The sequence below is a fragment of the Mixophyes fleayi genome, chromosome 1 (genome assembly GCF_038048845.1).
Source record: "Mixophyes fleayi isolate aMixFle1 chromosome 1, aMixFle1.hap1, whole genome shotgun sequence".
In the NCBI taxonomy this organism is placed as follows: Eukaryota; Metazoa; Chordata; class Amphibia; order Anura; family Limnodynastidae; genus Mixophyes; species Mixophyes fleayi.
The window spans coordinates 356855824-356875442 of NC_134402.1; the positions used below are offsets into that span (position 1 = coordinate 356855824).

At 41.1% G+C, this 19619-nt stretch overlaps 2 protein-coding genes across 2 annotated transcripts in view; one reads left to right on the plus strand and one right to left on the minus strand.

Moving 5' to 3' along the window:
• HPD (4-hydroxyphenylpyruvate dioxygenase) overlaps nucleotides 1–11143 on the plus strand; it is a 35082-nt gene extending 23939 nt beyond the window's left edge. Inside the window, exons 11-14 of the mRNA XM_075178032.1 lie at nucleotides 2759–2830; nucleotides 2911–3033; nucleotides 3113–3229; nucleotides 9897–11143. Coding sequence (XP_075034133.1) covers nucleotides 2759–2830; nucleotides 2911–3033; nucleotides 3113–3229; nucleotides 9897–10016 — 432 coding nt within the window. The 3' untranslated portion in view covers nucleotides 10017–11143. The remainder of the gene's footprint in view (nucleotides 1–2758; nucleotides 2831–2910; nucleotides 3034–3112; nucleotides 3230–9896) is intronic.
• Nucleotides 11144–15209: 4066 nt separating this feature from the next.
• Nucleotides 15210–19619, minus strand: part of SETD1B (SET domain containing 1B, histone lysine methyltransferase) — a 50982-nt gene continuing 46572 nt past the window's right edge. The window contains exons 16-18 of the mRNA XM_075178068.1: nucleotides 19116–19235; nucleotides 18874–19011; nucleotides 15210–18037 (exon numbers count right to left, since the gene is read on the minus strand). Of these exons, the coding sequence (XP_075034169.1) occupies nucleotides 17864–18037; nucleotides 18874–19011; nucleotides 19116–19235 (432 nt within the window). The 3' untranslated portion in view covers nucleotides 15210–17863. The remainder of the gene's footprint in view (nucleotides 18038–18873; nucleotides 19012–19115; nucleotides 19236–19619) is intronic.

The window sequence follows — 19619 nt, forward strand, 5'->3', positions numbered from 1 at the left end:
AAATACAAACCTCTACCAGCCCCATCTCACTAATATTTAGTATTCTAGTGATTGCTGAGACCACCCATGTGACCACCACACAATCATGAGATTCTGCCCCCCAAAGCTGCTCTATTTTTTAAATACCCCCTGCAGCAATTTTCCTTAACCACAACCCCCCCCCCCCACAGCCATTTTCCTTAACCCCTGCTGCAGCCATTTTCTTTACCTCCCACCCTGCATCCATCCCCCTTGCAGCTATTCTCCTTACCTCCACTCTGCTAGCTAGCTATCCCCTACTCCCGTCACATCAAAACTCCCCCAGTCACATATATCAGCCCCCCTCCTCTGCCCTCCTTCATACATATCAACCTCTCTCCCTCCCTATAGATTTTCATGGCAGCCCCCCCCCCTCCCACCCTATAGATTTGTATGACAGTCCCCCTCTCCCTCCCTATACATATGCATGACAGTCCCCCCTCTCCCTCCCTATAGATATGCAGGGTAGTCCCCCCCCCCTCCCTATAGATATGCAGGGTAGTTCCCCCCCCTCTCTATAGACATGCAGTGTAGTCCCCCCCCCCTCCCTATAGATATGCAGGGTAGTTCCCCCCCTCCCTATAGATATGCAGGGTAGTTCCCCCCCCCCTTCCAATAGATATGCAGGGCAGTTCTCCCCCTCCCTATAGATATGCAGGGCAGTTCCCCCCCTCCTTATAGATATGCAGGGCAGTTCCCCCCCTCCTTATAGATATGCAGGGCAGTTCCCCCCCCCTCCCTATAGATATGCAGGGCAGTTCCCCCCTTCACTTACCTGTAGTTGTGCCAGCGTCGCTCCTCTTCTCAGATCAGCAGATAGGAAGTGAAGACGTCCTGCTTCCTGTCTGCTGCACAGCAAGAGGCAGCCTGGCGATTGGCTGTGTGTTGCTAACCACTGACCACCAATGCTTTTGATCGTTGAGCCCTCCCCCCCCCCCCGAAAAAAATAAATAAAATAAAAAATACCCACAGTGCCGCGCGCCCCAGGCTGCAGCCTGGTCAGCCTAGTGGTTGATCAGGCCCTGGCGAGGAGGATTGGGAGAGGCGGAGGTTTCAGGCTGAAGCTTTTCCTAGGGCTCCTAGTAACCTTGCTCTTGTCCCTCTCCCTATCTGTTCTCTTGAGCTGCTCTCCTGCCCTCATCCTCTCTGGCATTTTCAAATCCCTCTCTTCCCTTCTCTTTCTCCTAGCTGCAGGTGATCTATTCTGACCTATGTTCCCTCTGCCAGGCTTTACCCTACTCCACAAATATTGCCAAAGTGAAACCTAATCCTAGTATGTGGTTAACTTCTTCTAACCCTCTTAATATAAACAGCTTTATTAAATTCACTATGCTTCTCATTACACCTGCCCCTATAAGCAGTCTATGTAATATTTGCACACTGCTTTACATATTGACAACTATCCATGATCTGTTTATATCTAATTTTCCTGGACCTTGCAGCAATGTGTCTCACTTCCACTGTCATTACCTCTTCTTTTGCACTTTCCTGTGAAGACATTCAGTGCAGCCATACCCCTAGACCTGGGATCAAACATCATACTGTCCGAAATATGTTTCTTCCAACTGATCAATCCTATCCCTTTATTGGAGTTCAGAGTATGGATTTACTCTCCTTTCTTTTGCATATTGTATTAATCTGCTGTTCTTCTACAGTTCTGGAATCAGTTTTCTGTCTGGTAGGAATATTATTCTCCTCTAACATCCCTATTGTAATCATGAGTAATTTAAATAGTCCCATTGACACTGGTGATTTCACCTATTCTTATCAATGGTACATTCCTTTCACTGGTATTTCCAGTGTATGTACTAAATGCAGAAACATCATTGACATATCTAGGCCAGCACAGTTTTAAAAAAAGAAAAAAAAAAAAAAAAAAAAAAGGGGGCAGAGTAGCAAACCCCCCCTCCCCCAATTCATAAACCAGAGCAAGCCTTAGACCACACACATGGGTCCCCTGTGCTATAGTGAAAAACAGCCCCATGCTAGATAGAGTAGGGCTTACAGCTCTATGGGGTAAAAGGACTAGCGCAACAAAAAAAATACACAACCCCCTCCCCAGAGGATACAAATTCTGACATGCACGGGATCTCATCCAGACCCCCTGCTCTGCTAACTTTGTCAATCCAACAGTCCCAATAAAATTGACACGGTCCATAAGAGCCCTGCCCATGATACAGAAAGAAAAGTAAAACAGTAAAAATAATTAAAAATTCACACAATTTGAATATAAACTTTAATTGAATAAAATAATTTCAATAAATAAAACTTTAAAAAAAAAAAGTTAAAGGGACAACAACCACACAGCCTGATGACATGATAATTCACTTTACTCTCCTGATCTGTCAAAACAGTTTTCCACCATTTGTATAAATTACAATGTGCACTCAGATATCTTACAACTCTACTGGTTTCCCTTCAGATTTTATACTGTTTAGAGCAGGGTCCCTGTGCCTTATGTTTGTATAAATTACATAATTACTACAAGTCCTGTATGGACTTTTTGCTTCCCAGCATTGTGGGAGATATCAGTACTTTATAAATGTTAATAATGATTGATTTATAAAGTACCAGCATACACTACAATGCTTTATAGTTGGGAACAAACACAGTAATAGAACAAGAGTGGATATTAAGAAGCAGACAAAGAAGTAAGAGTGTTAAGCTAGCAAGCGTACAATATATCGGTAATAAACGTGATATTTAACATGCGTCAATTTCTTATTTCCTCTCATCCTAGGAATATGTTGAGTATTATGGTGGACCTGGAATACAGCACATTGCCCTAAACACCTCTGATATTATCACTGCGGTGAGTGTCTCTGAATCATAAACATTACATTTAGTTATAAAAATAATTGACACTATAAATTATAATTATTTTTTTTACAGATTACCAATTTAAAAGAAAGGGGCATGGAATTCATGTCTGTTCCGTCCACCTACTATGAGGCGCTGAGAGAAAAGTTACAGACAGCAAAAATACAAGTTACAGAAAACATTGACAAGCTGGAGGTTAGTGCGGCTGTTGTGTTCATATAGTTCTCTGCACACGCGTTCCATTATATATCTATGTTTAATCACTTTCATTTAGGAGTTGAAAATCTTGGTGGACTATGATGACAAAGGCTATTTGCTGCAGATTTTTACCAAGCCGGTCCAGGACAGACCTACTTTGTTTCTTGAGGTCATTCAACGTCATAATCATCAGGTATGTGTGTATGGCAGAAGTGCCAAATGCAACATTTACCCACCAATTGTGGCAATGCCAACAATTACACCCATTGTTATCCCAACTGTCCTAACAGCCTAAAATAAAGACATTTGGACCAAAGTCCTTTTTAGTCGGTCACCTTTGCTCCAGCATGGATATCCTTAACACCGGGCTGTTATAGGGCATAAATAGCAGCACCGTGTGCAAGTAGCTTCCATAAGCATGTGCTAGGGACATTACTACTTACCAGCTGGAGCTCACCTGAACATTACACCAATACTTGTACACATACTATTAAAACAGGTGTCTGAGCAGATATCTATAAACATATGTAACATTATTTCTCTTTCATCCAGTCTGGGGGACACTGCTTACAATGGGTTGTGGTGGGGAGCTGGGGAGTTGGCACCTAACTAGTTAACTTTTAGTACTGCTGACAGACCCCTCTCCTCTACAATCCCCCTGCCCCTTCCTGTCCAGTTTTTTTCAGGTGCCCAGGAGTTGGGCAGTGTTTTTTAGTACTAGTGTAATTTTAACAAATTTTATTCTTATTCTTTTTTTTTTTTTTTACAGGTGGCAGCGCTGGAGTGTGTTCTAATATAGAGAACACACTCACAGCCAGCAGCACAGGCATTCCCCTGTCAGATGAGAGCCAGCGGTTCTCACTGACAGGGACTGGAAGAACGGTGCCTGATATTGAGGCGTCACAAGCGGTCTCAGGGACCGCTGTCACTCCTCCAGCCTCCCCGATAACCGGCGCTGCCATTACTGGCATAGAGTGCCGGTTATCGGATAATGAAGAAGCCGGCGGCCATTTTGTTTTTCAGCCACTCGGCGCTACGGAGAGAGGAGGATGGGGGCTATACCACGATCCCCCCCTCATACATAGGAGGGGGGCGTCGGGTATCTTTCGCTGCGGAGACCTCTATATTAGAGGTCTCCACTACTCTGCCACGCTCCAGTTTTTTTCACTTTTTCTGGAGAGATAGCTGCAGACAGCAAATTACTGAAGGGGGGGAGCTAAAGCATAGAGTTCCCCCCTCCTTCCTGAGAGAGAGATGGTCTATCCCAGTCTTCTGGCGCCAAGAGAAGCCCGGGAAGAGAGAACAGAGCTGAGGGAGCAGGCACAGGATACTGCTGTTGGACTTCTCCCCTTTGTGGCCTATGGGCTAAGTATCAGCTTTATTAAACACATATATCGTTTTTTCTGTGTAAAAAAATTGGGCTAGTGAGGTTTACATTATAGTCTACTTGCCTAAATATTTATTGTGTTTACCATTACAAGTTCAACTTTTATTATATAGATTAGTTGATTACTTGTTATTTAACTCTGTTTCTCTGCATACATTACTCGCTCTCTCTCTCTCTATTTACTCAGCTAGATTTTCAATTTAGTCTGTGTGCTTGGTGTGCCTTCCTTTATAATAATGACAGATAAGGGAAAGGGCCCTATGGCAAAATATTTCACATGTTCAAAATGTCATGTAAAATTACCTTGTGGGCAAAAGGACCCTTTGGCGCTCTGCTCTGCCTGCGAAGCAGGGGCTCCCCCTGCCCCTGCCCAGCAGATTTCAGCCCCAATGACGGAGGAGCCGGCCTGGGTGGCCTCCCTGACACAGTCGGTTTCCTCGCTAGCTCAGATGGTTTTACAATCTAACCAATTGCTATCTAATATGGCGACTTCGGTGGCTAATAATAATAGTACTCAGCTGGGCCTCCCTGTTACCGCAGGGTCTATTGGAAAGTCTTTACCCCAGGACCTTCCTCTTCTCTTTCAGACCAAGTTCCTGTCCCCACAGAACTGGCATGGTCTACAGCTTTTATTAGGGGTCTGAATAAACTTAACCAGTTGCTTGATTCCCCTAACATCCCGCATACTAAAAGAAAGAGACCTAGATCTGAAAATCCCCTTATGGTCAGTTACGGTCATGGTATAGTTTCAGATTCTGAGGAGTGTTCTGAGGACGAGAGGGCAGATTATTCCGTTCCTGACCAGGTTCAATCTCTGGAGCAGGATGAAAATTCAAAAAGCCAATTTATTAATGATTTGGTTTTTGCTGTTAGACAGGCGTTGGACCTCCCAGAACCGGAGGATCCTACCCCTAGAGACAGAAATCTCTTTAAGAAGGCCAAAAGGAAGGCTAGCCGTTTCCCCCCTTCTAAAGAACTTAAAGACATTGCAGAAGGAGCATGGAAACAACCTGAGAAGAGGTTCTCGGTCCCCAGAAGGTTCTCCTCCTTGTATCCTTTGCAGGAGGAGGATGTAGTTCGTTGGGAGAGTATTCCAAAAGTGGATGTTCCCATGGCCCGTTTGGCAAAACACACCTTACTTCCAGCTCCCGGTTCAGCGTCCCTTCCGGATGCCAATGACCGAAAAGTTGAATCCCAGCTGAAATCAATTTTTGCGGCTGCAGGTTCTTCCTTTAGACCCACATTTGCTTCAGCTTGGGTTGCTAGAGCCATGGAAGTATGGGCAGACCAGCTGGCAGAGGCCTTACAGGACTCTGAATTACTTCCCCTGGCCTTACATTTGAAGGAGGCATCGGGGTACCTTTATGAGGCGGCCCAAAATTCAGCAGCCGTCTCCTCCTCTATACAGGCTGCATCCATTTCAGCTAGAAGAACGCTATGGCTGAAATCCTGGGAAGGAGACGCGGAATCAAAAAAGTCAGTTGAAATCATTCCTTTTTCAGCAGCAAGTTTGTTCGGTCCCGAATTAGATACCTTGATCTCCCAGGCAACGGGGGGGGGGGGGGGGGCAAAAGCACTTCCTTGCCCATATTCTCTGGCAGGAGCCGTAACCCTCGGGTCAGCTCCTTTCGTCAGCCCTTTCGGGGGACCTCCTCGTCTAGAGGTCAGCCCTTTAGAAGTAGACAGCCTAATTCCCGTGGCTCCTCTTCTAGGGGGAGATCCTAATTTTCAGGTAAGCGACAGGCCTCCAAGACCCAAGAGAAACCTGCGTCTTGACGACCACTCTGCGCTCCTAGAGGGGGCGCCAGTGGGGGGGTCGTCTGTCCTTGTTTCAGGAACAGTGGACAGCGTCCTCCCAAGACTCTTGGATTCGGGGCATTATATCAAGGGGGTACAGGATAGGCCTGCTGGGCCCCGTTCCTCAGCGGTTCTTTGTTACCCCACTACCCCGAGATCCAACAAGACGACAAGCCATACAGGATTGTGTTGCCTCTCTTCTTTCCCAAAGAGTTATATGCAGGGTCCCAGACTACCAAAAGGGACAGGGGTTTTATTCAAACCTGTTCCTTGTCAAGAAGCCGGACGGCTCCTTTCGACCTATCTTAAACCTAAAAGGCCTCAATGTACACTTAAGGGTGGACAGATTTCGGATGGAATCCCTGAGGTCGGTAATAAACGGACTGGAGAAAGATCAGTTTATGGCATCCATAGACATAAAAGACGCATACCTCCACGTTCCTATTTGGAAGGATCATCAGTCCCTCCTCAGATTCACAGTAGGATCCTCCCACTATCAGTTTGGGGCCCTCCCCTTCGACCTCTCAACAGCGCCGAGGGTTTTCACGAAAGTCATGTCGGTGATGGCAGCGTGCCTTCACCTTCTGGGAGTACAGGTCATACCTTATCTGAACGACCTGCTTATCAAGTCCTCCTTAGACAATTGCTTACGTCATCACTTGTCACTCACCTTGGCGGTTCTTGAGGACCACGGATGGCTGATCAATTTAAAGAAATCTCAGATGGTCCCGTGTCAACGCATGGTTTTCCTAGGCCTCATCATGGACACCAGCCAGCAGAAAGTGTTCCTACCTGTCGAGAAGATTGGTTCAATCCAAAGCATAATAGCCCAGGTCTTATCTTCCCCCAGCCCCTCAATACACTTGTGCATGTGGTTGCTGGGAAAGATGGTGGCCTCCTTCGAGACCATTCCCTTTGGTCGAGCTCATTCTCGATGTTTTCAGTGGGACCTGTTGAAGAAATGGTCAGGATCCCACCTACGCTTAGACCTTCAGAAGATCTCTTTATCCCAAAGGATGAGAGAGTCGTTCCAGTGGTGGCTGATTCAGGATCACGTCGGTGGGCAGGTCTTTCGCTCCATGGTCATGGATCATAGCAACGACAGACGCCAGCCTGAAGGGTTGGGGGGTGGTAATCTTACACCTCCGGCTCCAGGGCCTTTGGTCGGTTCAAGAATCAACCCTATCGATAAACGTGCTTGAGTTGAAGGCTATTCTTCTGGCCCTCAGGGGAGGCCAGGCACTCCTCCAGGGCCATCCTGTCAGGGTTCAGTCCGACAATGCCACGGCTGTGGCATATGTCAACAGACAGGGAGGAACCAAGAGTGTAGCTGCAATGAAAATTGCAGCTCAAATCTTGATTTGGGCAGAACAATATGTTCCTGTAATATCGGCAGTATTCATTTCAGGAATAAAAAATTGGGAGGCCGACTTCCTAAGTCGACATCAGATGATGCCAGGGGAGTGGTCACTCCATCCGGAAGTGTTCCAGTCTCTGGCTCAGAAGTGGGGTCTTCCGGATATAGATCTTATGGCCTCCAGACACAACAGAAAGGTTTTCAGGTTCTGCGCAAGGGCAAGAGACCCCCTTAGCGGTGGCAGTGGACGTAATGTCGATGTTATGGGACTTCAAGTTGGGATACCTTTTCCCTCCGATTCCCATGCTCCCTCGGGTGCTCAAAAGAGTAAAACAAGGAGGTCTGCCAGTAATTTTGATTGCTCCCTCATGGCCTCGCCGAGTCTGGTACGCGGACATACTCTCTATGGCAGAAGGACCGGGGGTTCGTCTTCCATCCCGAGACGACCTCCTTATGCAAGGTCCCTTCCGTTACCAGAATTTACCTCAGCTCAGTTTAACGGCATGGCTGTTGAAGCCAGCCTCTGGAGGGCTAGAGGTTTTTCCTCCAGCGTGGTGAACACCATGATGCAAGCCAGAAAGCCAGTCTCGGCTCGTATCTATCACCGTATTTGGAAAGCGTATATCAGATGGTGTGAGAATAGATCATGTCACACATCCTCATTTCGTCTCCATCGTTTATTGGCCTTTCTTCAAGATGGCCTAGAAGCTGGGCTGCGCTTAGGTTCACTAAAGGTTCAGGTTTCGGCACTTTCAGTCTTTTTTTCACCTGAAATTAGCGGATTTGCCAGACATTAGGACTTTCTCCAGGGAGTCTTACATATTCAGCCTCCTTATGTAGCGCGTACAGCACCGTGGGATCTTAACCTGGTGCTGAACATGCTTAAAGGGCCTCCCTTTGAGCCATTACTTGTGACTGATTTGAAATGGTTAACCTGGAAGGTTATCTTTCTTCTGGCTATTGCATCTGCGCGTAGGGTTTCAGAATTAGGTGCTCTGTCTTGCAGGGAACCATACCTAGTTTTCCACAAAGACAGAGCAGTGTTAAGAACCCCTCCCTTCCTTTGTTCCTTAGGTAGTTTCGGCTCTCCACATGAACCAAGAAATTGTAGTTCCTATCTTTTCTCCCTCTTCCTCTTCGGACTCAGAGGCTATGGAAAAGTTAGACGTGGTTAGGGCTCTCCGCATTTATGTTAAGAGAACTTCTCAAGTGAGGCGTTCTGATTCCTTGTTTGTTCTGTCTGATGCCAATAAGAGATGCTGGCCAGCCTCAAAACAGTCCATTGTAAGATGGATTACGGCTACCATTAGGCAAGCTTACATAAGGTCTAACCGTCCGGTGCCAGAGAGATTTACGGCCCATTCCACCAGATCAGTGAGGGCATCATGGGCAGCGAGAAATGGTGCTTCTGCAGATCAACTTTGCAGGGCAGCCACCTGGTCCTGTCCACACCTTTACCAAATTTTACCAGTTTAATGTATTTGCCTCTGCGGATGCAAATTTCGCTCGTAGCGCTTTACGAGCGGGGTTTTCAGAGTAGTCCCACCCTTAGGGGCTGCTTTAGAACGTCCCCATGGTAAGCAGTGTCCCACAGACTGGATGAAAGAGAAAAGAGGATTTATGTACTTACGATAAATCCGTTTCTCTGATTCCGTCTGGGGGACACTGCGATCCCTCCCTTCTGCTTTTCTTCTGTGTGCTCTTGTTTGACTGGCATTTTCCTTGGGCTTTTTAATTAACTGAACAAGAGGGGGCAGGGGGATTGTAGAGGGGAGGGGTCTGTCGGCAGTACTAAAAGTTAACTAGTTAGGTGCCAACTCCCAAGCTCCCCTCCACAACCCATGGTAAGCAGTGTCCCCCAGACGGAATCAGAGAAACGCATTTAACGCAAGTACATAAATCCTCTTATTTACTATGTTACAACCAAAGTTTATTCATCCTGTGTTATCAAAATGGCGGAATATGCCAGCTTAAAACACAGGCTCCTGATTGGCTTTGAAAGATGCCATATTAGTGTCACATGATCTTCAGCCCACACAAACAGTGAAGGAGGGTTAGTTGTACATCTTAGGTTCTCAGAAATGTTAACGTACCTTAATGACAGTACACTACAATCTTTATTAAATATAGGAGGTACACTACTAACATTTTCTATATCTCAGAGGTATATTTTTATATTAGGTGGAAAACTGACAAACTGCATTACATGAACAAATAGCTTGCTTCTCACAATCACTTTACATAACATTGTTTAAATGTTGTAATAAAATATTCTTAAAAGTTATATCAACAGTAAAAAATCTTCATGTAATATTTCAGGGCTTTGGTGCTGGAAATTTTAAGTCTCTATTTCAAGCCATTGAAGAGGATCAGGATGCACGAGGAAACCTTACTGTGCTCACTCCAAATGGGGTGGAAGAGACTTTACCATGTGTATAAAATAAATGCAACTGGAGTACTTACAAGAAAGTCTTAAGGTTAATATATAATGGGAAAAAAACAAAAACAATATTTAAATAGTTACAAACATGAAACCAGGTAATATCTAATGGAGCAAATTATTGCATCTTTAGACTAATCGTTTTCTACAGCTCTCTTAGTGCAGAGTATGATCAGTAGTTTGATAATTGCCAGGGCAGGACTTTTCTTAGTGGTATAATGTATTAGATAGTGATGCTGTCCAGTCAGAGGGCTATGTACACATTCAGGCATTGTATAGTTGTAATACTGGGCCCTGTATGATATAGATGTCATAGTATAGAGAGATTATCAATACTTTTATACAGGGCATAGGCCTTTAAATTCTTATCAATAGCGGAGAGTATATTACTTCTATAAAACATTACCAGTTCCTAATAGATGTACAAGATTATCCTGTATATGGCATATTGCACACCCTCCTCTTAATTACCTAGACATTTATTAGAAGTTACTGCGGATTTCTGCAACCATATAAAGACATAAGGCCACAGGCCAACTGCTTTTATACAGTTCAGAGTCAAATATCTGTAGGAAATAACATATGTTTTCATAATGAACAGTGATGACTTCACAATTTAAAGATAATGCTTAGAGGCCTTTTTACAAATAGTTTCATAATTGTATATTATAATTTACATTAGTGTATACAGCAATATTACAAGCGTGTTACAAGAACAGAATTATACCATTACAAATCGGACGTGGGCTATAAATATATGGTTCATTTTGTACTAAGCACATCAGCTCAAACAGTATTATGTAAAACATATTTATAGCACCTAGCCAGCTGAATGTATAGACCTCAGTGTTGCTATCTAGACCTGGTAACAAGTGCAATGCTTCCATCTTCAATTTTCTTTCAATGAAATGTCTGTGTCTCTTACAATTCTGTACTCCCTAGTCTTCATTGTGAAACCTATTGATATTCTCTGAAAAATTCTTATCTGTCTAGATCTCTAAAAATCTACAAAGATTTTCATTTAATGGATAAGACATTATAATTGCACAATCATTAAGCTTGTTTGGACATTGCTCTATGTATGTTATTGCATGGTGCACCATTAAACGTACATGTTGTATTACCATTGCAAGCTTGGCAATATTTTATCTCCATCAATACATCCCAGGTAAATGTTTGTGTTGTTGGGTGCATCTATTATAAATCAATGATGACCTACACAGTCAATGACAGATACTATTTTGTTGTAAAGTATGGAAGTGTGCTGTAATCCAAATAAAAAAATAAATAAATACCAACATTAATATAGTGTTGGAAAAAAAACGTTACACTTTTGAGAGAAAAACAGCAAATTGGTGAAAGTTCATAATTATAAAGGAATTGACTTTTCCGAGCCAAAAATTACAATTATACTAAAAGAAAGAATAATCAATAGACAACCAAGACATTGGAGTTTATTTTGGGATGAAAGACCGTAAATATTCATTGTCTCTAGGTCACTCCCTTATGCCTATATTTATACAGCCTGAAGTACCACACAGGGTATATATGGTCCAGAACTGCCATCTATAAGGCCTCACACAAACCTCATTTGTTGTTGAAATGGATTATACATAATATTTCTAGCTCTTAGCACTGTAGAGGTCAAGTCCTTTAATGTTCTTCTTGTAACTACAGCAGCAACATATCCAATACCAACTAACAAAGGCAGATGAATGTAAGTCCATGTCTGTTAATAAGGATATCTGGAGCAGACTTCCTCACTCTGCCTGTTGAATTTAAAATATCCTGGATTTGAACACGGGAGAGGACAAAGAACGGAGGGGGTATGGACTAAAAATGTACATATGACCGTACAGCTCTTTAATCAATCTTTTTCATTCTAAGGGTCCCCATACAATAGGACCATTAGAGCCATTGGGGATCCTAGCTTATCTGGGTGCATCCAATGATTGTATTTTTTAGCATTTTCTGAGCATGTACTAGTTTTCACGTGTACATATCCATGTGTGTTCATATCCATTTTCTCGGCACATGTGTGTTAACAAACCCTGAAGATTTGGACCTGCATGATACAATAAATTTCAATTCTGTACCGGTCATTGGTATTGAAAAATGGAATATGGTTAACACACTGACAGTTTAAAATCAATAAACTTACACATTAATTCTAAATAAACACAACAAACACTAGAAAGAATACACAATGATACTTTGATTTTCTGTAAGAAAAGTGAGTATATTTATGGTTCGCTTTATAAAAGTTACTATAATACAATGGTACAGAGTATTGAATTCACAAAAATATGAACAAATATATACAGGCAAGACACACCCACAAAAAACACTTTCTTCAAAAACAAAAAAAAAAAAGTACATATCCAAGGCAGTTTTATATGCACAAAAAAATCCCTAAATGTAGAAGTCTTTTAAAAAATAATTATATAGAACCCGCAAAATGTCTTGAACAGAGATTCCAAAACAAAAGCCAATGGAGCTAATGAAAAAATAAGTTCTTTTATTGCAAAACCTGTAACTTGGCTTCTGGTGGATTTTTTATTTATTTTTTTGTTAATTTTATTTTAGACTTTTGTGAATTAAAAATATCCTTATATACAAAATAATCCCGTGAAACTTTCAGCAGTGTGCCATTAGATTTATGTTTTTTAAACAACCCCTTTAAAATGCTCCTTATAGTGTTTTATTTGAAGAAATACTACAATGGCAATTTTTATTTGACAAATGAAACAAAAATATATATGCAAGTACTGAAAATCCTGTCATTTGCCACAACTGCTGGAAATGCTTTGTTGCAAATTTTTTGCATGTGCTCCTTGCAGTCACGGTTTGAAACCCAACCACGCTAAAGATCAAACAAATAGGCCAAGTTGGTCAACACTTTTGCAGTTGGAAGTTGTTGCTCTGCAATGCTCCCAAGAGCAAAAGTGTTGCCTATGTTTTATGGTCATCACGTCATGTGACGCAATATCTCCATTTCTAATAAATACACAACGTTTATATTGCAGGGGAGTCTCCGCTTTCTTCTATTCAATTTGTTAATGCTTCTAAATTACACCTAGCTTGACAAAAACATTTATACAGAATGTACATGTTATAAAGCTTGACACAAGCTAAAATATGCTACTCGTTCACTCCAATATACAATGCCTTATCGCTTCAGATTTCTATTAATATGGTAGAAAGTTGTTTGTTTTTTTTTAAATTCAGAGGGTGTAGTACATCCCTATAATACAAACTTTCCCAACATGACGTTTCAACATATTGAATAGAAATCATTATGTCTTGAGCAGTAACTTAAACAGAAAAATTCAAAATATTCACTTTAAATTATTTACACACTTTTCAAAAAACAAAGAAATCAGCAGATAAACCAATTTCAACTTGTTTCTACAAGAAACAAACGTTTAGAGAGTTTAAGGGAGACTTTGTACAGAAGATGCAGTTTCTAGGTACACTGAAAACTTTTTCTTCATTTATACATAGATATATACACAGGCACACACACATACATTTATATCTTAGGTTTCTTTTTACACAAATGCACAGGAATAACCCCTGGGAGATATTCACAGAGTTTCAGCTGAAATTTTGGTGGTTGAAATTTTAGTCTAAAAGATGGTTTTTATTTAGTAGATCAGCAAGAATGGAAGAACTGTTAAACGTTCCTATAAAAATATCATACAGGGAACAATTCTGGTTGATGGTGCTAGTGCATTTATATAAAAGAGAGGAGGGCTGCTAGCTTATGTACACTCGAGACAAACAAACACATACAGTTCTTAATTTACAAGTTATTATGGTACAAATTGAGCATTCACATTTACCTTTCAAAGCTGAAGGCTTAAAAGAAAATTTACTGTATGCAACTGAAGAGAAGACCACATTTTGCTCACCTCCTTAGCACATGAAGAGCTTTCCTTGGCCTTCGCACAGCTTTTAAATGACAAAAATATGATGTCAAACAAGACAAACCTATCTTATATGAATTCATTTTCTTGCTATTTAGAACCTGCATTGAGGGCAAGTGCAGACGCATATTCAGTTGAATACAGTATATTTAGGTATCTCACCTAATGAAAAAAAAATGAGAAAAATAAAAATAATATAGCTGTCCACTCTATGCCTTTGTACTGGGTACTATGTAAAGGTGTCAGTCAGCTTAGGACGCATTATAATTCATCAAAATCAAGAAGTCTGTTCAATAAATCTCAATACAAACTCAGAGGGTGTTTTTCTCACCTGCTGTCTTAAGTGCAGAAGTAAAGAAAAGTGGGTCTTGTTTGAATACGTGACAGTTCAGCGGAGTGCTATAGTGAGAGCTTACACTGCAGGTTGCCCCCGGCCAGACAGCGACACATCACAAAGTACAAGTGCATTTCATACCATTTAAACGCAAGCGGTTCAATGTCCTGGATGAAGTTATTCTTCAGCATGGAAGGACATTGGGATTTTGAGTGCTTTTTGTTACCCTGAATTCCTGCACACATTTTGCTTTGCAAATGCTGACAAATGCTATACTCCGGTGTTCACGATGGCTTTACTGTGCAGTTCGTGTTTAACTGCAAAGCTTTGGAAGACATGAATCTCATTAATTAAAATGAATTCCAGCTTACAGCAGTACACGCGACAGATTATGTTAATGCAGAGAGAGCACGGGGAATTTAAGCTCCTAGTGCACATTTTCACTGGAACTACAAATGTGACCATTATATATTTCAATCATAACACCAAGCAACAACAAACTGTCAGAATGCAGCACTAACCTTTTATTCAGCATGATTATCTGGGATACTCTGGCAACAAAAAGGTCTCTCAGGCACCAAATTTACCCCAAATACGGATGCAACAGTAATTCTTAATGACCTTTGTTTTCTTAGTACTCACTCTGCTTTGGAGAAGCCTGAAGTGGCTCAGCGCACCAGGTAGACGCTCTACAGTTGTTAGAAGCATTTGAAAATAGGTGGATGAGACCAGGGGGGTGATTTCAAATGACACCAACACTCTGGTGCACAGCTGCCACAGCATGCTGCAGTCTTCCATCTAGAAAACCACAGCATCCTGAACTTGTTAAACATTCCCTTAGTGAAACAATTACACTGTATGAGGAATGCCATTTCCCTGTCAAATGGGAATGCTTCAGAACTTGTTCTGCTTAAAGTAGTGATGCTAAAAAAAAAAAAATACTTAAAAAAAAAAAAAAAAAAAAAAAAGGTACCATGTGGCATGGCTCTAATAAAAAAAAAAGCATTGAGACCTATATGAATGTACTGGTGACACACCATAACATTTCAATGAAAGAGATTCTGAAGGTTAATGCACATACTTGCCCAACTGCACCACTGATACTGACGGCCAACACATGCAGATCCTGATGGAAAATGACCCATAATGCATTGTCATAATAAAATCTTGTTGCTCCACTAACTAAAACATTAGTTCAGCTTCCGATTGTGACCAGAAGAACACATTTATCAAATTCTTCATTAGTGTTTTAAGAAACATTATGGGAGGTTGACCGATCGCTAATGCCAACTATCCCCTTCTACTACTCATCAGTGAGTGACTGCTTCCTGCCCACTAACAGGCAGGAGTAGAATTCAGCCACATAATGACCAGAACATTGACAATAAAGGTTAGGAGGAATGGAAAACTGTCCACAATCTACAACTAATCTTTTTCCATTTAAAAACGATCTCCTGGATTCAAATATATCTTTCCATGTCCAAACATGTCCTCAGAGATTATATTTTACTACTACAAATGGTGATCAGTTACGGATGGTATGATAGTGGATGATTTATATGCATCTTATAGACTGCACTTGATATCCGTACAGGAGACTGAAATGACGCTGACTGGAATGAAAACCTCTTGATTAGCAATCGGATTCCTAACAAGGTTATTGGTGCAATCTATGCACAATTCAGATGCAATAAACTGATGATCATCGAAATGCAGTGCTAATGGATTGCAGACTTAATAGTAATAAATGGAGTATCTTAGCTTTGCATTGACTAACACAAAAGGCTATAGTATTAAAGAGTGGAAAGCTGGTCCTATCCCAGCTACTAGAAGAGAAATAGCATCATAGCAGGACAATAACATTTTTTTCCCCCAATAATGAAACTAATTGATGCTATAATGTTGCACATATTTATAAATTTGACAGAAAATCATCCAACAGACTTATTCACTCCTAACATTTACCTAAAATTGCATTTTCCCTTAGGGTGATACCGAATAGAATAGTTTACCAAAATCTTTTTGGAATTTTGAAAAAGTCATCACTCATTTTAAATGTATTCAGCTTATTGTCCAATATAATGCAATCTCTAAATAATGTCTGCTGCAGATTTATATTGTTTAGCTAAAATGATTGATTATAGTGCACCTAAAGTCTACACACAGTGATGTCAGACATTGTGTGGCCTGAAACATATCTGTCAGAATGCAGCCTATCAAATGACTAGAATAAGGCGAAATTACGGAGACACGGATTTACATGGTAGAATCTTTGCAGTAACTCTGAGGTGGTTCCTAGTGGATTCATGAACTGCATTCTCACAAATATTGGTTTAGATCCACAAATGGCAGCCTCCATTGTGTGCGGGCAACAAATGCACTTGGGATACCAAGTGGTTTAAGGAGTAGGCCTTGTCTAATTAATGGTACTTTAAAAAAATGGTATCAGTAGGATTCTCAATCTTTGCTCTCAATAAAATGAAGATGTGGCATTAACTAAGGATGTCAAGAACGACGTGTTTGACAGTTTACAGTGCACCATGATTGGTTTTCTAGAATGCAAATAGCGTTAGACAAGATCTGCTTTTGTGCTCACTCCAACATCACTGAGTACACATTCATACACATAGGCATCTGACCTGTGCCTAAGCTGACAGCAATGTAATGATCTATCATTATGCAGAGGCAAACGTTCATACTCACAGACTTTGGTGAAAGTGCGTGTTGGAGCCTGAAAAGAAACACCACACATCTGGGCTCTACCATGAGCTTTCACTAATGTCTGTGTATGGAAACTTTACACAACAGGAGTATGCCCTTGTATGTGTAGCTGAACTCAGGGAGTGTAAGACAACATACCCGTTCCTCAGTTATAACAATGAGTAAATAATTACAGTCTGCTGTGTAGATCAAGGCATGGGAGTCTCCAGACATCACAGAGGGATCGGATCTAATCACAGTTTTCTTGCACTTTTGTTAGTCTTCGCTGACAATAGGAGGAACAAACCAACCAAAAACCTTTACAACAGACAGATGGAAATTATACCAAGTAAAAGCTGAATTCTCTACAAAGATTCTTAATATATAAAAGGGAGTCCCTTTTCAAAGCCAAAGGGAACAACAACTACTTCCAATGGATACCATTACAGCATTTCCTCTTCATATTTATGATGATCATCTGATGAGGAAACTAGCAGCATTTATGGCATAAAAGGAGAAGGTACCGAATTACCTCCAACAAGAAACAATGTTGGTGACGGACAGGAGAAAGTCATTGATTTTTTTTTTGATTTTTTTTTTCTTTCCTTACATAGAAGTTTTTTTGTGCCACTAAGTGGTAATCACCTTTTTACATTTTAGGTTTGGGGGGGAAAAAAAAAATAAAAAAATTATAATAATAAAAATAAAAAAGCACCAGGGTCCTTACAATCAGAAGTAATGTCTTAATGTACATGTGCTCTTGTTGCTCAGAAGCCCAAGAGAAGTGCGAAACATTATCTTTTTCCTTTTTTGGCAAAAGTGCAACTTACACCTATGTCTTGCAGTCCACTATGGCTGAAAGGTGCAATGACCAGAGAGGCGTTTAATTCAGCGTCCCTCTGCAGTTCTCTGCTCCACAAAGACAAGGGATCTTAACATCCTCTATAGGGAACTTGTAATCGTATGTGATCTCTTCATTCACATTGATATATTGTTTGGAGTAGATGACGATCTTCTTCTGAGACTCCACAGTGATGACCTTTGCGTAGCAATTAGGCTGCAGAATGTATGGTATGACAAGTCAGCATTTATACGTTGTACACTTTACAACATGACAGAATATGAATCCCCCAAGATGTTATTAACTTCTGCCCCCACTTTGGTCAACCCCGTAACCAGTTGCTGTTTCCTTCCCTCTAGGGGGAAACGTCTTTTGCTCCTATTCCTACCAGACTCCTAGCAGTCACTGGGAAGCACAGACTACATACATACATAATTCTACTCTTCCTATTAATGACCCGAAATATGATTTATATGTAACTGCAAAATCTGCTGTAACTTGTAGCAACAAACCAGACATTTTGTCATTTTGTAACTTATACTAGAAAAAAGACAGTGACAATATGATTGGCTGCTACTGATTACAGCAGCTCTACTGCGGTTACCTGTCCACCAGTTTTCAGAAATTAGGCCAAATGAATGTAACACGATTTAGTCGTCATAATTATAGTATTGTCAGACATGCAGTTATCACTAAGAGGCTACAACTGTACGGACAGTTGGTTGACCACACAAGATTCATAAAAGGATAAAATGCACGAATAAAGCTCAAAATATTTTTGCAAGCAGCAAAGTTTGCAGTCATTGTCATTTAATCTTGCACTGCCTACAGTAAAATATAAATGTATAACTTTGCTACCGTTTCTATTGTTGTACTTAAAGTCCGGCATAGGCCATAGTGACTGAATACACCCATATAAGGAATTGTGTACTCAACACTGGTCTGCCGGGAAAACAGCCCAATTTACAATAAAATAATACATCTTTGCTGTAAAATGCGCGTACATCGACTCTAGACCTGACTGTATTATTGGTAAGAGTAGAACAACTTACATTACAGCTGTGATTAATAAACCGTGCAAAATTCCCACACTTCGTGGCATCAATAATGGTATCATGATCCACCCTAAACATATAACTGCTTCCAATCCCTTCATCCTCGTATCGTTTCTCCCGCATGTCTGCAATGACCTAATGGAAGAGAAAGAAAATTAATCAAATTGTACAATCTAATGAAATGCACCTGGGATGAATCTTTCCTCACAAGAAGTGTCCTAAGTATAGGTTCATCTTACCTGACGAATGTTCTGTCCCACATATTCAATGACCATCTCATCCGCTGCAATTGGTTCCATGGCGAAAAGGCCCCAATCGTGAATATGGCTCTTGCAGAAACGTATTTTTTTCTTGCGGAACTGAAAGAAACAATATATATATATTTACCACACTGCAGATGACTACATGATCATGTGCCATTTGTTAGTAGGTCTAGCTACATTACTGGAACATGATTTACATGAAAACAAAATTCAGCCTGAAAGCTCTAGTCAAACAATTGAAGTCATTCCCAAATAAAATTAGATTTAAAAACCAAAACCCTAAAAAACGAAATTCGTACAATTTCTTTAAACATTGAGCAGGCATATTGCTCAGGTAGCAGATGGTATACGTATATCACTGCCATGCAGAGAAATCATAGGATATGAAAAATAACCACTAGGATTGAGTTTGTGGATAGAATGTATTTTTGGAGACAAGCCCGAAGCGATACAGAAAAACCACTCTGCACATTTTGAAGA